We start from the raw sequence: 16,347 nt of genomic DNA, 5'->3' as shown, positions 1-16,347 counted from the left end.
CCATCCATCTGGAAGAGGTCATTGCAATAACTACACTGCCGTCAATGACGACAGTAGCAATTTCCCTGTTAGACAAGTAGGCAGGCAGTGTCTGGGAGCAGGCACGGTGGCTGCCTGCTAGTTAATTGGATACTATTCACTGGCTTGGGTCAACGGGATCAACCAGACAAGTAGATATAGTTAAAATTCCACTTAACCCCAACCTACTCTCTACGACATATATCTCCGTGGTCCGTACTTTTGTAGAAATGGACCCACCCACTCCACCACAGCAAAAGGAAAAAATATTGACCAGTCTGGGGCTCGATCCCAGGACCTTATCGGTGTTAACGATACGTGATAACCAACTACACCAACCGGCCAATTGATGGGTTTTGGGTGGTCTAAAAAGGTTTATATTCCAACGTCTCCTCTCAGTCTACCTAGTCCATAGCATCTTGAACTTTCTCTGCCAACCCACCAAACTACATATGTTCAAAGTTCCCCCTAAAACCTCCAGATCATCCCCAAACGTTGAAAAAACGAAAACAGCGACCCCTTCGGCACGTACCCCGCATACAATCTCTGCCACCAAGCGGCAAAGCTGCCCTCCAGGGGCCCCAACTCCGCAAACCCCAGCACCTCCAACACCCACGGCGCTAGGATGACCAACACCCCAAGCGCCAGAACTGTCGTATAGACTGGGTGGTCATGCGCGAAGTCGTGCGCCTCGTGCGTTGCCCGAGCCAGCGCGTCGGCCGCCGGCCGGGCCATCTTCGCGGAGCCTTTGATGGCGTCTTCGAGGGTGTGGAGGATGCTTTGAGCGAGGGACTCGGTCCAGCCGGTGGTGGTGACCAGGTCGGAGAGTTGTTTGCGGATGAGATCCGGGTCTTCGGTGGTGATGAGGATGGTTGTTGCCTGGTTGGCAAGGGGGGAGGGGCCTTTGGAAGGGTTGCTGGCATAGCTGGTAGCTGTGGTGGACTTGCGGCGGGCGCTGAAGAAGCAGGGGAGGAGGGTGTGGATGATTGACATGTTGACGATGGGTATTATCTTCGTGGATATCTTGAGTGCAGATTTATGATAACTGAGAGACTTGAGAAGATGAAAGGAGCTGCCGTTGATAGTCGAGGAAGGAAGATGCGTTGCAGTTTTATATCACTCGTGGTACGGACGAAGAGCGTTGTGAAAGACTGCGCCGCTGTCAGTCACACACCAACACTTTCTAATCTGGTCAGGATCAACCAGTCAGCTACGGAGATGTCATGGTGGCATTACATTTACTGGTTCTTGAGTGATGCTGGTAAGCGCTCAAGGTAACATTGGTCTTGTTGCCGCAGTTGCAGGCAGCACAGCCTCGAGGGCGCTTTCTGCCTTCGTTCTGGTTGTGGTACTTTTGTTCGGGCGTCGGAATTTAGTCCATTGTTATTTGAGAGAAAAAAAAATATCTTACGTTTTTCCGTGTTTTGTTGACATGTGTGATGTGGTAGTACAAGTCCTACCAACGTGAATATATTTCCAGCTGCGCCGCAACAAAAGTAAATGTCTTAAGTACCTATACAGCAACGATTTGCGCAAACGAATCATACATAGAAGAAAACAAAACAAATCATATATATCAATAATCAAGCAAGAAGAAGAATTTATGCTCGAGCCGACACATGCCCCTCTGTCTCATTCAGCGACCGACAACATCCCCAGCAGCCCTACGCAGAACAGAATGGTTAACTGGTGTGATCCTTGCCAAGACTAGACACATTCTCAACTTACCGGTTGGCCTGAGGCAATCTGCAATATCATTAGCCCTAACTTCTTGGATGGATTTGAAAGAAGCCCCAAATACACAAGTACTCACCTGCCCGGAAGGACAAACAGGTCTCTGTTCTCGACAAACGTCGATGCAGAAATCTTGGCTCTGGGCGGCAACCGCCAAGCAGAGCATGCTGATCAGGAGGGCAGGAATGCGAAGCATTGTTTCTTCAGTTGAACGTCGTGCTCAACAAAAAAATCTTAGAGTCAAAGGTATTTACAATGAAGGTTTACAGGTGGCAGGATGTCTTTATATCCATGCCCCCTCTGTCCCGCCACTTTGGGGAATGCCGTCCATCCCTGGCGGAATGCAATGTAAGGCATCGCCTGGCTAGTTTCATGTTCAAATGGCCTGGTTCCAGATCGACCGGGAAATAAACTCAGGACTGGGTGTTTCAGGCTGGGGCAAATGCTGGAATTTGAGGCCGAAGAAAATAGATACATTGATCGTCGCTTCTCGTGTTCATTCGCGGTGTTCGAATGAAGTGTGGGACTGGGGATATGAAGGAGTACAAGGCTTGTCGCAAGAGTGATACCCAAGTAAGATACAAGGTAGAAGATAGTTAAATTATGATTAATCAAAATACAGAAGAGATTACTTGAATACTACCAATTTTAGCTGTCCATAGCCCACTGACAGGACTCATATGTACAGTGAACCGGGATGAGCAAACAGGATGAGTCGGTAGCAATTAGGACCACAAACGCATCCTTGCATTTCCTCTCCACTCATTCACCTCACTCCCTCACAATAATAGAACAATATTGACCCTTGCACATGAACATCACCCCGTCAAAATATCCACTTTGGACCAGAAGAAAAACAGTGCCGATCCCCCGGTAAGACTCCGGCCGACCCACATTAAAAGTGGCGGGATCCGATCAAATTTTTTTCTTATCGCGACCCCTGGGAAAAAATTAAAAAGAAGAAAAAAGAAGAATCAAAACAAACAAACTCCCATACATACATCTTCCACTACACCCAACAATGGACCCCCTACGATACCTGGCCCCTCCACGGCCATTCAAGGACATCTCGCAAGCCTCCAGCAAAGAAACCAAAGAGCGCATCGCCTTCGTGGACGCCCTACTGACGCACCCACACTGCAACGTGACGGAGGCCGAACACGAGGCGCTCGTCACATACCGCGAAGCATGCGAGATCCTCGCCGAGGGCGATAGCTCCGAAGAGGGCAAGAAGTCCCTGCAGGACACCATCTCGGGATATGAAGCCAAGCTAGTGCCTCAGACCGACGGCACCGACTCGGCCAAGCTCTCGTTCGACCTCGCCACCAAGACCAAGATGGGCGAAGAAGCCGACAACCTCTGGAACATGTGGAACTTCACCCGCTACGAGAAGTATCTGCCGCCGCAGGCGCTCGCGGGCAAGGAGAAAACCGAGGGCCCTGGGTCCGCGCAGACCGCCGACCCGTGGCACCGGGCCTTCTGGAAGCCGTTCCAGGGTCGTCTGGAGGCGGAGAGCGACGCCTATGCGCGCGTGCTGAACGGCGAGAACGCGCACAACGAGTGCCCGACATATCTGCTGCTGGCGCTGCTCACGGAGCGACACACCCTGGACTGGGACGAGACGCTGGTGTTGATCAAGGCGTGCGCCAACAGTCAGGAGGGAGAGAAGATTGAAATCCCCGGGTCGGATATTCTGGAGTTGATCCGCGCGCGCGACACTTCGAGCCTCGCGAAGCGACTGGACCACGACGAGGCGAGTATTTCGTTGTCGGCGGAGTACGTGATGGGCGTGCCGGCGATGGTGTTGGCGTTTTTCGGGACGCATTTGCCCGAGGCGTTCTTCGATACGGACGACTTCGATTCCGAGCAGTGGAAGCCGAAGCAGCGACTGCAGGACCTGATGAAGATGACCGAGGGACAGGAAGAGGCGATCAAGGCGTTGATGAGTGAGATGTATGATGCGATGCTGGACGACGATTCGAGTGACGATTTCGATGATGAGGAGTGGGCGGATGAGGATGATGACGAGGATGATCTGCTGGACGAGGCGGCGTTCAGTGATGATGGATCGGAGGAGGACTATTGATTGGAAAGAAATTATGATCGCAATGATATTTGGAACTGGGTTTATCTTAGACGTTGGTGTTTCAGGGTTTAGAAGGATTTGGAAACGGCACATGGAAGGTATAGAACGGTACCAATAATGAGATGAATCAAAAGTTAAATGCCATTGATGTTATGCTTTTGATAGTATGCAAATGAGAAAAGAATTTGTAATTACATTAAATTTCATAAAAATAACCAAGAAGAGAAGAAGCAGAGCTGTCGGAGCATGTCGTTTCTATTTTGCGACTCTTCAATCCCAGCATCTCAGTAGAAGTTGGGATATCCAAACTGGTCAACCCAACCCAGATCAAAATCGGTGAATGAAGGGTTGGTCGGACATGTCGGGACCGTGATATTGAGGAGATTTCCGAGGAGATGGTCGATGTCAAGAGAAGGGTTTTCTGGAAAGTAGCTGAATGCATCATTTTCCACATCTGCAAGATCAACTGCTTGCTCAGGTCTTGCAACCACCCCATTTACAGGGTCTGATGCTGTTGAGACAGGAGGCATGGGGGTGTTGATATACTCTGCTAACGGTACTGGATCAGACAGTTGTCTCCATCTTGGCAGTTCATTTGTCTTTTCAGTGGTGCGTTGAACCTCACTCAATGCGCGCCGGCCGAGTTGGGTCATGGCCTGAGCTGACCACCATGTCGATGATAATGCTTCAAGGCTCTTGTACAAAGTCTGCAGGTGTTGCTTCGCGGTAATCCGGGTGCTGAGAAGCTGGCATCGCTTGGTTTGTTTGTACGCCACGCAGAAGCCTAAAGATATGGCGTAAGAGAGGATTGGGAGTGGTAGAAGCTGTGGAGTGTCGCAAATATGAATCAAGGAAACCATCCGATGGACAGCCAAGTCCTGCCTAGCATACAAACTATTCGATTTGGGTTGATCCTTGAGAACCCATGGCCGCGAGGATAGAATTGCAATTGCGAGATATACAAACTCTAGAGACACTGGGGACTTAGAAGGATTCTCGCGAATTAAGAACAGATCACTCACATATTGTATCCTGCGGGATCTCCCAGGCGTCCGACTTATCGATTATATCCTCGAATCGAGGGATTTCTGGCTTATCGAAATCGACCGGACCCTCCAGAGCCGGCCGGAAGACAACGAAAACATCGGCGAGGACCGATGCCAGAGATAGGAAGACGCGGAAAGGCGTCTCAAAAAGCGCGATCACGTCTACCAGCTGTTGGCCTAAGTCCCTGTCATGAATGACTAACGGCCTGCCTTGTATGGCGGCGTTATATCGATCAAGAGCCCATAAAGACCAAAATAGCGCGATCGTGGGTTTTTTATCCTGCGCTGGCCCTCTGGTGATGTGAAATCCCATGGACTGTGCGTGGTGAATGGCTTGGGCTAGGTACAACGAGGAATCCTCGAAGCTCCTGGATCCCGAAACATGAAGAGAAAGTAATGCAAGGATCTGGATTAGTGTGGTCCTTTTTCTCTCCAGCCTCAAGGCAATTGCCTGGCTTAGCTCGTCGTAAACTAAGTTGCCAAATTCGCCACGGGGCAGTATGTCGGTGTTTGCAAGACGGAGGTAAGGCTCCGCTTCGTGGTCTTTGGAAGCAGCCAGACAAATGACCTGGGTGAGATAAGGGGAAGCGCAACCTTCTTTGAATTGCCGCTGAAAATCATGTTCGTCGATTAATGGGAGTATGGGGTGAATGCGGCGGAGATAGATATCGACCAATGCCTCCTGGCTCTGACGCGGAGGTAGTAAAACAGTCCGTCGTGGATTACCTCGCTGGCCCAACGATGGATTTTCGTGAGACTCTTCGCCTGAGACCAGGTCATTATCCCTATCTAGCCATACGCCTACATCTTTTTGGTGAGCGCGCCCGCCCATAAGTCGCGTGTTTGTGTCATCAACAAAGAAGGCAACAGGGTTTAAGTCACCGATAAAACGGTCGGCTTGGAGCAGCCTTGACGAGGACTCCGATTGGGTTCTTTGCCTTTGTTCTACAGGGAACCGAGGCGCCTGTGTTTGACGCTGCGATTCCTCGGTACTTCTGTGATCCCGAGAGACTGGAGCTCGATTCGACGGCCGTAAGCTGTAGTTAGCATCTGAGCTACCATGACCAGCGTCATTGCCTTCCAAATTGGCCGATGGAGAGGCCTGTGGGCGTTTTGTCTTTTCATGGCAGCACTTTCTCTAAGCCAGATTAGCGCGAGCCAACCTGCGTGTATGAAATACCAGCCATCATACCTTTCTCCGACGGCATGCGTCACAGGCGGCCTTGGCATATTTCCGCTTCGGAACCCGACCGTCCTGGCTGATGTGGAATTTCACCTCCATGGGATCGGCAGGTAGGAATGGGCAAGGGATCGGAAACACAAAGCCCGATTGGATTGCTCAGCCCGGAATGACGCCTGATTGAGCGTATATGCCCTTGCCCGAATTGTAGGGGACCGACTGACCTTGCAGGTGCGGCTTGTATAGCTTGGAGGTGGGCACTCTGCGTCAGCGACGGTCACCTGGCGGTATGTGGCGTCTCGATCATGAAGTCCGAAATGGATGAGGGAGCTCGTCAAGTGAAAGTTGCTTTGTTCAGCCTGTGCGAGCTTGCCACGCGGAGTGAAGGGAAGAAGAATAATGGAGTAGTGACTGCTCCAGTGGAGGTGACTAACGCCAAATATCGCATGACGTCGGAATTCCGGTGGAAAATTCTTCCCAATGAGGTAAGATGTGCAGCGGCAGGGTGCGGCAGCAGTGCTTTCATTGGTGCAGCCTGTTGGTTCTGGACATGAAAGAGTTGATAATTAATTTTATTGCGGAAACCTTCCTCATTAGGCCTAGTTAGAATAGAGAAATGTCCCAGTACTCTCCGTAGTAATACATAAATAGGCTATTTTTCACGGGACTTCCAAAATAGGAAATTCTTGCACCGCTTTCCTGTCAGACTATAAAAGTAAGCAAATCGCAGAACTCCCTAGCTCTACAGCTACCGGGCATATTTACACCTACTATTCCGTCGCATCTCACCTCGAAACATGGTGTTTAGCAGCAGTCTCCGGTAAGGACTAGTTACGTCATACAAAGTCCCAGCTTGCTTAGGCTAATGACTTGAATCACTAACTATAGACTTGACCAACCATGTATTTTTCTCCCGTCAACACACGAGGCCGAGGCAAAACCTTCGATATCCGGAGTACTACGCCTATCAGTTTCTAGTAACACGGCAATTCGAGGCATTTCCATCCAGATAAAAGGGCAAACGAGCCTGTTAGTGTCACCTGAAATACATGAAGGCCTGCGCTAATAATAGCAGACCGTTCCAAGAAGGTCTCTTTTCTTCCACATGCCATGAAGAGGTTACCTTTGAACGGAGTCAGAGCCTGGCTGCATCGAAAAAAATGGCGTCCTTCACCCTGCCGGCAGGGCAATACGAGTTTCCGTTCGATCTGTCGCTAGACCCAAACATGCACGACACAATCACGGGCCCGAATCACTCTTACCTTTCCTACCAAGTATACGCAATCGTTGAGCGGAAACTATACCGCAATCACGTGGTTTCTCAACCCCTAAGGATATACAAACCTGCTGTCAGGGACCGATGTGATGTTTTGCTCTCGGACCCAATCGTTCGTCACCTGCATCGCAATGCCACAGACATAGACTGACGATATAATAGATCACCGAAGAGCTTGCCGATACGACGATCCCCTACAGCGTGTCAATCCCCCACAAGAAGATCCCGTTCGGTTCCACATTCCCGGTGAATTTCTGGATGGCGCCTTTAGAGAAGGGGCTTCGGATGAAAGCGATCAATATCGCGGTGGTGGAAAAGCATTCGATCAAGATCGATGCGCCCGCAGCATACGCGACTCGGTACGGCGTCCGGTATCTGACCTCGGCAAAAGATCATATTGTCCTTAGCGAGCGACATGAAGGACAAGAGGAAGACTATCTAGCTGCCGCCTCGGAGATGTTCGACATCGAATGGAGTACGACCAAAGCGGTCGCTTTACCGAAGAGCTTAGAGGAGTGCACACAACGCGTCAAATCGAATCATATCCAGGTTCATCATGAACTAATCTTTTCAGTCGAGCTTGTCAGTGCAAAGGGAAATCTATCGACAGTAAGATTCTAGCCTCAGCGACCTGTTAGATTCCTTACTCACGTATAGCAGATAAGCGGAGCTCTCCCATTCAACATCGTCATATTACCACGGTCCGTTACATCAGATGGCCTGGCTCACGGTTTTGAAATCGAAGAATTTTCGTACGACCATGACTCTCCTCCGCTTTACGGCGCTCATATGACCGATACGTTGCTGTGCGGCGATCTAGCGGATCTCGAACTTCGCGCTGGAGGACCATACTCGTTGGCGACTTCGGATCTTACATGTGCGCCCTGTTATGAGCGAGAATTCGGTCCTTTGCTAGGTCACGGAATTGCCGAACGCCCGCAACGAATGATTAGTGGCTAATGCAACATTACAATGGCCATCACTAAATGTGGCATCATTAATCTCGTATATATAAGGAGATCGATCGCGGCCTCTTCCCTACAAAAATTCCTGCAACATACGCCCCAGGCAGATGAAGAATATATGGTCTTGACGTGGGTCGGGGCTTGTTTGCAATCACACCGATCATGTCTGCTCCGGACAGACGCCTATGCCCTCGGTTTGACGATCGGTGGACTCGATATCTGAAGGAATTGTCTCGGATGATTCAGTCAGTACCTGGATTCGTGCTCCTCCGGTCACTCCGAAAGAGAGTCGTGAACCGGAAGGGGAACCTTTTTAAGTCACGTTTCTGTAGGTAAGAAACAAGAAACTGCTACGGCTCTCATCCCATCGAGCATTTAGCCTACAGAGTGCAGACTGTAGTCCCCCACGAAACAAAGGACATTAAGGATCTCTGCACCGAGTCAAGAGATGTTGTATTCTGAAAAATGGCAAGCTCAAGAATGAAAGCAATCCAAAATTACACTCCCTTTATAGACGTGTCCAAGGCCACCCAAGGAGATGCATGACCACGATAAGTTACTGGTGTACAATCACAACAAAAGACTTATTTCTTGAGAAGAATTAGAAAGTAATATAGATGATTATGTACAGGACCAAAACTCCGCGGGAAAAAAAAAAGAAATCATAAAACCAAGGTATACACTTTTAGAGAGGCACTGAGGCCAGCAAGTTCACGTGATACGATTCCTCAGGTGCGCTTTCCTCGTGGACTCCGTTGACACCATTCACCCCATTCTGCGCGTTGAGACCGTTGACAATCCGCCCAACCATTCCGTTGACTCCGTTCGTCATACGACGACCAGGCTCCGGCAAAGGAATCTGAGGTTGGCCGACAAATGATGGCATTCTTCCCTCGACGCCCGTGCGGGCAGTCTCCTTGATTCTCGCCGACAGCTTCTGCAGGGTGGCATCCGCAAACGAGCGAGACATGGCGTGAGTCGAGAAAATCATCTCAATCCGCACCTGCTCGCCTACTGGGGTCGCCAGGATTGACATGTCGCAGGCATCCGGCGAAGGACAGATAAATCCAGGCACCACGGTGGTTTTTCCTTCCATGGTGATGGGCTGGGTGACGTCTTCGCCGCCGAATTCCTGGTATTGGAACACGGTGCTGAAGCGCGTCTCCTTGGACCAGTTGGTGCATTGGTCGATGATCTGCCGGAAGCCGAGACTCTCGTGCGGGATGGTGTCGGTCTGCTGCTGCTGGATCAGCTGCAGCAGCTCCTGCACGGTCGCCATGGTCTCCATGTTGGCCCGCACGGGGACGATGTTGAGACAAGGACCCATGACCGACTCGACGCCGTTGAGCGGCAGGTTGCGGCCCGACACCATGTGGCCGTACACCACATCGGACGTGCAGGCCATCTCCGCGAGAGTCATTGCCCAAGCAGCCTTGACCACGGTGGCCGGGGTGATACCGTGATCCTTGAAGGCGATCAGCGGCACCATCTCGACGATCATGGTGTTCAGAACGTTGGTGGTCGACGTCTTGGAGTGCGAAACCAGCTGCGTCATGCTTGACCCGGCCAGCATCTCCTTGTAGAAGGACTCGGCCCCGTCGCTGGTGTGTAGCTGCATGCGCACAAAGTCCGAGAACTGCGGTCGCGGCGTGAGCTCATCGCCCTTGTACGCGGCGCCGAGGTCCTGCATCAGCAGCGGCATCGAAGAGCCGTCGTACTGGGCATGGGAAACACGCATGATCACGCGGTGCTTGACGGCACCGTTCTTGATGACTATGAACCGCACGATGGGCTCGCCCAGACGAGGGGTACGAGCAAGGTCGTCTCGCACCAGCGCTTCCGAGGGATCCTGATCGTCTTGAACGTGGAAGGTGACCTCGGGTGTGCATGACCGCAGAATGACTTGTAGCAGCTGGGATCCGGTGGTGACGAAGACGGTGCGGAGAACCGCGTGCTGCGCCACCAGTTTGTCGCAGGCATTCTGCAGTCGGCGCAGGTCGATGGGACCGTTGAAGTCAAACACCAGGTAGTTGCTCCAGCCGCGGGTCTGGTTCAGACCGCCGTTGATTGCAAGCGTCTGGAAGTCCGTCGCCTCTACAACGTCCTCCACCTGGAATGCCGGCACCCCGACCTGGGGCAGGACGATGTCGTCCAGCAACTTGTTCTTGGGAAAGGACTTCACGCTGGAGAAGGGCTCGAATGTCTGGGGCAGCTTCTGCTGCGTCAGAGTTTCAGCGACGGCGCTCATCGCCTCCAGAGTAGGGTGCTGGAAGACAGAGGCCGTGGAGAGAGGGATGTCCCGCGACCGCGCGGCGGAGGCGAGACGCATGGCGGTGATGGAGTCTCCGCCCAGTCGGATGAAATTGTCGTTGAGACTGATCTGGGCCGCGGGCATCTTCAGACACTCACCCCACAGCTGTTGCAGAGTGAGCTGCATCTCCGTGGTGGGTGGACGGGCCTCCTCCGTGGTGCCGGAATACTGGGCCATCTCGCGGTGGGTCAGCTGGCCACCGACGCGCTTCAGGGTCTTGCGATCCGCCTTGCCAGAGGGCAGCTTAGGGATGTAGTACACGGGCAGGTAGGTGTTGGGGATCATGTGCATCGGCAAGAAATCGGCCATGCGGTCCTCCAAACCGGAAAGCGCGGCGACGTGCTGCTCGTCCGGCGGCGGAATGATCGCGTCCACATCGACGAGGTTTTCCATGGCGTCCTCACGAGAGATGGGGAGAAAGGCGACCAGGCGAGGCTGATCGACGGCATCCTTGGCACAGACAATGTCGACGACGGCATCGGGCTTGTTCGGCAGGCTCTGCTTGATCCGGTATTCAATCTCGCCCAGCTCCACACGCTGACCGCGCAGCTTGACTTGAGTGTCCTTGCGGCGTTCGAATCGCAGAGTACCATCAGGGTTGTAGCGGACCAAATCACCGGTCTTGTAGACCACCGGTGGCCGGGTGTCGTCGGTCGGGTCGAGCCACCTGGGGTTCTCGACGAACGCGGCCTGCGTCTTCTCAGGCTCGTTCAGATAGCCCCGGCCGACGTTCCATCCCTCCATGACCAGCTCTCCAACGCTGCCCACGGGGACCAGTCGATGGTGGTTGTTGGGCATGACGACCCACGACGCACCTGAGCAGGCGCGGCCAATGTTGCGCGGGCTCGAGTTGACCGTTAGATCCCAATTGGACGTACTGGCCACGCAGCACTCACTGGGCCCGTATCCGTTGACGAGTCGCACGCGATGGGCCCAAGTTTCCAGATGGGACTGCGACATGGCCTCACCCGCTAGGATCAGAACCTTGAGTCCGGGAACGTCGTCGGGGTTGATCAGGTTGACAAAAGACGGCGTCAGGGCGGCCCAGTTCGCGTTAAGGTTGCGAACGGCATCCGTCACATCGCGCTTGCGCTGCTCCTCCGATGCGAAGCAGACCGTACCACCGATGACAAGCACGGTGAGAATCTCGACCAGACTGGCATCGAAGGTGAACGAGGCAAACTGCAGGGCACGTGTGTCACGATCCATCAGCATCGCCGGCGCGTGAGTGGTTGATCCAGAGCAGTACGAGCCGTGCTGGATAATCGTTCCCTTGGGCTCTCCCGTACTTCCAGAGGTGAAGATGACGTATGCTGCGTTTTCGGGACCAACAGCGTTGACGGGGACGGTCTCCGGGATGGCTGCATCGGGAGATTGCTCGTCGAGGACCACGACATCCAAGTCACCCAAGGAGGCGCACAGCTCGTACTGCTGGGGTGAGCAGACGATGGTCTTAGCTTTCAGCTTCTGGATCATGAGCTGAATGCGGTTCGGCGGCTGCGAGGGATCGAGGTTCAGGAAGGCACCGCCGGCCCGTAGCACGGCCAACATGGCCACCGGCGCCCATCGGCTTTTCTCGAAGCAGCAAGGAACGAAGACCTCGGGCCCGACGTTGGATTGCGCGAGACGACGCGCCAGACGAGCTGCATGCTGGTCGAGCTCGCCGTACGTGAAGGAGCCGTCCCACGAGCAAACAGCCTCGTGATCAGGGCGCTCAGCGATACGATCTCCAATGATGTCGTGGATGGTTCTGTCCATCCGACCTGGAATCTCCTGGTTCCACTCACGGATGTTGTCCAGGTCTTGAGGACCGAGGAAAACCAGGTCTCCCATCGTCTTGTCGGCAGAGGAGCACATTTGGTCCAGAAGGTGTTCAAGTTGGCCAAGAACACGCTCGACATAGTCTTCAGAAATGAGATCGGAGTCGTAGTGAGCGGCACAGGAGACGCCGTCGGCCTTGAGACTACACTCCAAAGTGAGGGCGTAGGTACCGAAGTTGGCGTCGGCCTCGGACACGTTGCGTAGATCCGGCTCCTCAAGGACGGTCGCCTTCTCCTTCGCCGGCTGCACGACTAGCAGGGTCTGGAAGTCGCAGGCGGAGTTGGCGTCGGAGCTGAGACGGCTAATGTTTTGCAGACCGGTCTGTTCGAACTCGATCATCGCCGTGGCCTCCGACTGCACGCTGCGCACAAATTCAAAGACGGCCAGTGAGTCAGATTCGGGAACCTTCACTCTCACGGGCACGGCAGCAATGCCTGGTCCCACGAGACGGTCCACATCAGGGACAGGCGCATTGCGTCCGGAGACGATGCCACCGAAGACGACATCGTCAGACTCCGAGTGGGACCCGACGATCAAACCCCAGGCCGCGCGGATCATAGAAGGCATGGTGATGCCGGACAGCTGGTCTGGTCGGTTGAGCTGCATCTCACGGTGTACAGACGCGTCGGAAACGGGCTGCTTTGCGGTCGAGACCACACAGGGGAATTCGGTGCGGACGGCACCCTTCAGGTACTGCTTCCAGAACTCGTCGGCAGCCTGACCGTCAGTGTTGACCACGTAGCTCATGAACTGCTTGAAGGTGGTGTCCTTCTCAGGTGCCTGGCCCTTGTAGGCCTTGTCGATGCGGTCGAATACCAGCTCCAGCGTCCACGCGTCGTAGACCGCGTGGTGCACCGTCCACACAAAGATCCAGCCATCGCTGGCGGGAACGATGCCGTACCGCGTGAGAGCATCACCCGCCTTCATGGGTTGCTGCTTGTCGGTTTGGAGGTATTCCTCGAGGGTCTCGGCCGACCGCCAGTCGATGTCGCCCAGGATGACGGCCTGCAGCGCGGTGAACTCAGGAGGGTAGATAATGCGAGTTCTGAGAATCGGGTGCGCCGTCACCACCTGCTGGCACGCTTGCTTGAACTTGTCTAGGTCTACGGTGGCGGCCGGAAGCTTCAAGGTATGCTGTGCGACGTACGCACCATCCCGGCTGTCTGACAGGGCAAGCAATCCGGCCTGCAGGGCCGTGCAGGGGTAAAGGTCTTCGATCGCCGACTTGTTGACGCCGCACTGGTTCGAAGCTAGACCAACGAGTTCTTCGCCATTGGCTCCCTCTGGAAGCAGTGCGAATGGAACATCCTCAAAGGCCAGCTGCTCCATCGTGGAAGAGGCCTCGGCCATCTCGTCCAGCGTCGGGTGCGTGAAGATTGCCCCCACGCTCAGCCCGAGACCTCCGTCTCGAGCCACGTTGACCAGCTTCATGGCGTCGATGGAGTTACCACCGAGTTGCAGGAAGCTGTCATCGGCGGAGATCGTCTCTTCCGAGATCTCCAGCACCTCGGCCCACATCTTGCGAAGTTCTTGACCTGTTGCCGTCGCAGGCTCCTTGCGTTCGCCCTTAATGACACCCGCCAGGGCTGCCAGGGTCAGCTGCGAGGCAAAGTCCGTGAGGGACTTTCGGTTCGTCTTGCCCGACGCCGTAAGCGGCATGTGCTTAAGTTTAACGAGAGTGGCCGGGATCATGTATCCCGGGAGGGCTTGGGCGGCGAGGGTCTTCCAGTCCGCCGTCAGCGAATCGATCTTCTGGGCAGATTCCTGATCAACCAGATGAAACCCGTCAGCGAATCCCTTGCTCAAGGCAACAAACGCAGCAAGGAACGGCCGGTCGGGCTGATCACTAGGCCTGACCAAGCCCACCGCGATCTCGAGACCTCGGGGAAGAGCCTGGCGCAAATGAAACTCAACCTCTTCCAGCTCGATACGTTGGCCACGCAACTTGACCTGCATATCCTTGCGGCCAACTAGGTTGATTCGGCCGTCGGATCCATATCGGACCAGGTCACCGGTCTTGTAAGCCCGATACGGAGGCTCCTCGCCGCGGATGTTCTTCAACCACGGAGTGTTTGCGATGAAGGCAGCGGTGGTCTTGTCCGGTAGGTGGATGTATTCACGCGCGAGAACAGGCCCTTCGACGACCAATTCACCGATCGCACCGATAGGTGCCAGGCGGTCCTGGTCCGAGGCGTCGGCAACCCAAGTGCAGACGCCGACACCCCGGCCGATGGTCGATCGCCCAACAGGGCCCGAGAGATCGCCCGTCACGCAGACGGATGCCTCACTGGCACCGTACATGTTCAGCATTTGCACGCGGCTGCGCCAGATGTCAAGGTTGTCCTGCTGGACCGGCTCTCCAGCCAACAGGAGGGTCTTCAGATCGGGCAGGTCGCCAGGCTTGAGGGATCGGAGGAAAGAGGGTGTCAAACAGGCCCAGTTTGCGCGCAAGTCGCGCATCGCTCCAGTGGTACGGCCCAGTCGATCCTCCTTGGAGGGCACGCACACGCAGCCACCCTCCACCAAGGGGGTGAAGAGCTCGAAGGTGTTGACGATGAAGGTGTATGCGGCGAACTGGAACGTCCGAGTTTCGGGGTTGATGTTCAAGCGGCTGGCATGTTCCTTCGCACTGGAGCAAACGGCTCGGTGCTCCTGCACGATACCCTTTGGCTTGCCAGTACTGCCTGAAGTGAAGATGGCATAGGCGGCGTCACGGGGCGAGGCACGACGAGGAAGATCGGGGCAAAGAGGAAGCTGGTGGATGAAGGCTGCGTCGACGGCGATGGCCTGGGGGAGAGCCTCGGACAGCTTGCCGCAGTGTTCGGGCGCAGCCAAGGCGATTTTCGCATCTACTTCTTCTATGATCGTGCTCAGTCGGTCTATGGGCTGTGCAGGGTCAATACACACGAAGGCTCCGCCCGCCTTGAGTACACCCAGCATGGATACTACGGCCCACAGGGACTTGTCGAAGCAGACGGGAACGAAGACCTCCGGCCCGACATTCTGGGAGATAAGGAAGTTACCCAGCCGGGAAGTATAGTCTACCAGGTCTGCATACGAGACCGAACCGTCCCAGCATTCCAAGGCCGTGGAGTCCGGGCAGGTGACTGCCCTCTCGTCGATTAACTCGTGAAGGCATGCCTCAAACATATCTGGAACGGTGTTATTCCATTCATGGATCTGGTTCCACGAGGATGGGCCGAAGAGGTCCAGCTCCCCGATAGGTGTTTGAGGTTCATCATTGATAGCATTCACCACACGAACAAATGCCTCTGCTACAGAAGAAGCGATTGTTTCACCGATGGTATGTGATGCGTAGGCCAAGGTGGCCTGTTGGTCGAGGGTAGAGGGGAGGATGATGGTAAGAGCGCACTGGAGAGGGAAGCAACATTGTCAGTATACCTTGATATGCCATCAGAATTTGAGGAAGGGGGATGTCATCATACCTGAGTGGATTGCAGATCTTGCAAATGCGACTCGGATACCTGATCCAAGGAGTTCCACACGAGTGTGTTGATGGAAGCTTTCGATTCCATCCATTCTTGAAGCGACACGGATGTCGACGAGTCACCCGCAAGCTCCAACGTCGAAGGCTGAATCACCTCAAGGGGCGTGTCGATAGGAATTTCGCCATGACACAAAGCAAAGCGCGACGAAGGGTCGGTGGTGTCGTCGACCCGGCCGAAGCAGATGATATCACTGCCGGCATAGTAACGCAGGACCACAGCCCAAGCCCTCAGTAAGGTGTCGCTGGAAATAGGCGTCGAGAGAGAGTCTAGAGCGACCGGGATCGACTTGAAGTCTCGCACATCCTTATTCCCTAGACTTTCTGTAGGGAAATGACACGGAGCGGCATCAATATCAGACACGACCTGCAACATGACTGCGATCACTCAAACAACGGAGGCTC

The 16,347-nt window shown here is 54.3% G+C and overlaps 5 protein-coding genes across 5 annotated transcripts; 2 read left to right on the top strand and 3 right to left on the bottom strand.

The window, feature by feature from the left end:
* Nucleotides 1-486: 486 nt before the first annotated feature.
* Nucleotides 487-1,011, bottom strand: KD926_006829 (interferon alpha-inducible IFI6/IFI27 family protein; the record flags this gene model as incomplete). The annotated part of the gene is made up of 1 exon (XM_053099842.1): nucleotides 487-1,011. The coding sequence occupies one exon, from the start codon at nucleotides 1,009-1,011 to the stop codon at nucleotides 487-489; it is 525 nt and encodes a 174-aa protein (XP_052956414.1).
* Nucleotides 1,012-2,773: 1,762 nt separating this feature from the next.
* Nucleotides 2,774-3,838, top strand: KD926_006828 (uncharacterized protein; the record flags this gene model as incomplete). The annotated part of the gene is made up of 1 exon (XM_053099840.1): nucleotides 2,774-3,838. The coding sequence occupies one exon, from the start codon at nucleotides 2,774-2,776 to the stop codon at nucleotides 3,836-3,838; it is 1,065 nt and encodes a 354-aa protein (XP_052956413.1).
* A 284-nt stretch (nucleotides 3,839-4,122) lies between these two features.
* On the bottom strand, nucleotides 4,123-6,166 carry KD926_006827 (uncharacterized protein; the record flags this gene model as incomplete). Its single annotated transcript, XM_053099839.1, has 3 exons — nucleotides 4,123-4,814; nucleotides 4,861-6,022; nucleotides 6,077-6,166. The coding sequence occupies 3 exons, from the start codon at nucleotides 6,164-6,166 to the stop codon at nucleotides 4,123-4,125; spliced, it is 1,944 nt and encodes a 647-aa protein (XP_052956412.1).
* Nucleotides 6,167-7,224: 1,058 nt separating this feature from the next.
* Nucleotides 7,225-8,300, top strand: KD926_006826 (arrestin C-terminal domain-containing protein; the record flags this gene model as incomplete). The annotated part of the gene is made up of 3 exons (XM_053099838.1): nucleotides 7,225-7,452; nucleotides 7,503-7,949; nucleotides 8,001-8,300. 3 exons carry the CDS (start codon nucleotides 7,225-7,227, stop codon nucleotides 8,298-8,300), a joined length of 975 nt encoding a protein of 324 aa, XP_052956411.1.
* Nucleotides 8,301-8,990: 690 nt separating this feature from the next.
* KD926_006825 (acetyl-CoA synthetase-like protein) lies at nucleotides 8,991-16,318 on the bottom strand (the record flags this gene model as incomplete). Its single annotated transcript, XM_053099837.1, has 2 exons — nucleotides 8,991-15,809; nucleotides 15,884-16,318. 2 exons carry the CDS (start codon nucleotides 16,316-16,318, stop codon nucleotides 8,991-8,993), a joined length of 7,254 nt encoding a protein of 2,417 aa, XP_052956410.1.
* Between the last annotated feature and the right edge of the window lie 29 nt (nucleotides 16,319-16,347).

This window comes from Aspergillus affinis (assembly GCF_023601865.1).
Source record: "Aspergillus affinis strain CMG 70 chromosome Unknown NODE_38_length_267853_cov_87_405585, whole genome shotgun sequence".
Taxonomy (NCBI): Eukaryota; Fungi; Ascomycota; class Eurotiomycetes; order Eurotiales; family Aspergillaceae; genus Aspergillus; species Aspergillus affinis.
Note: the sequence above shows the minus strand (reverse complement) of the source record. Positions and strands in the feature narration are given on the sequence as shown.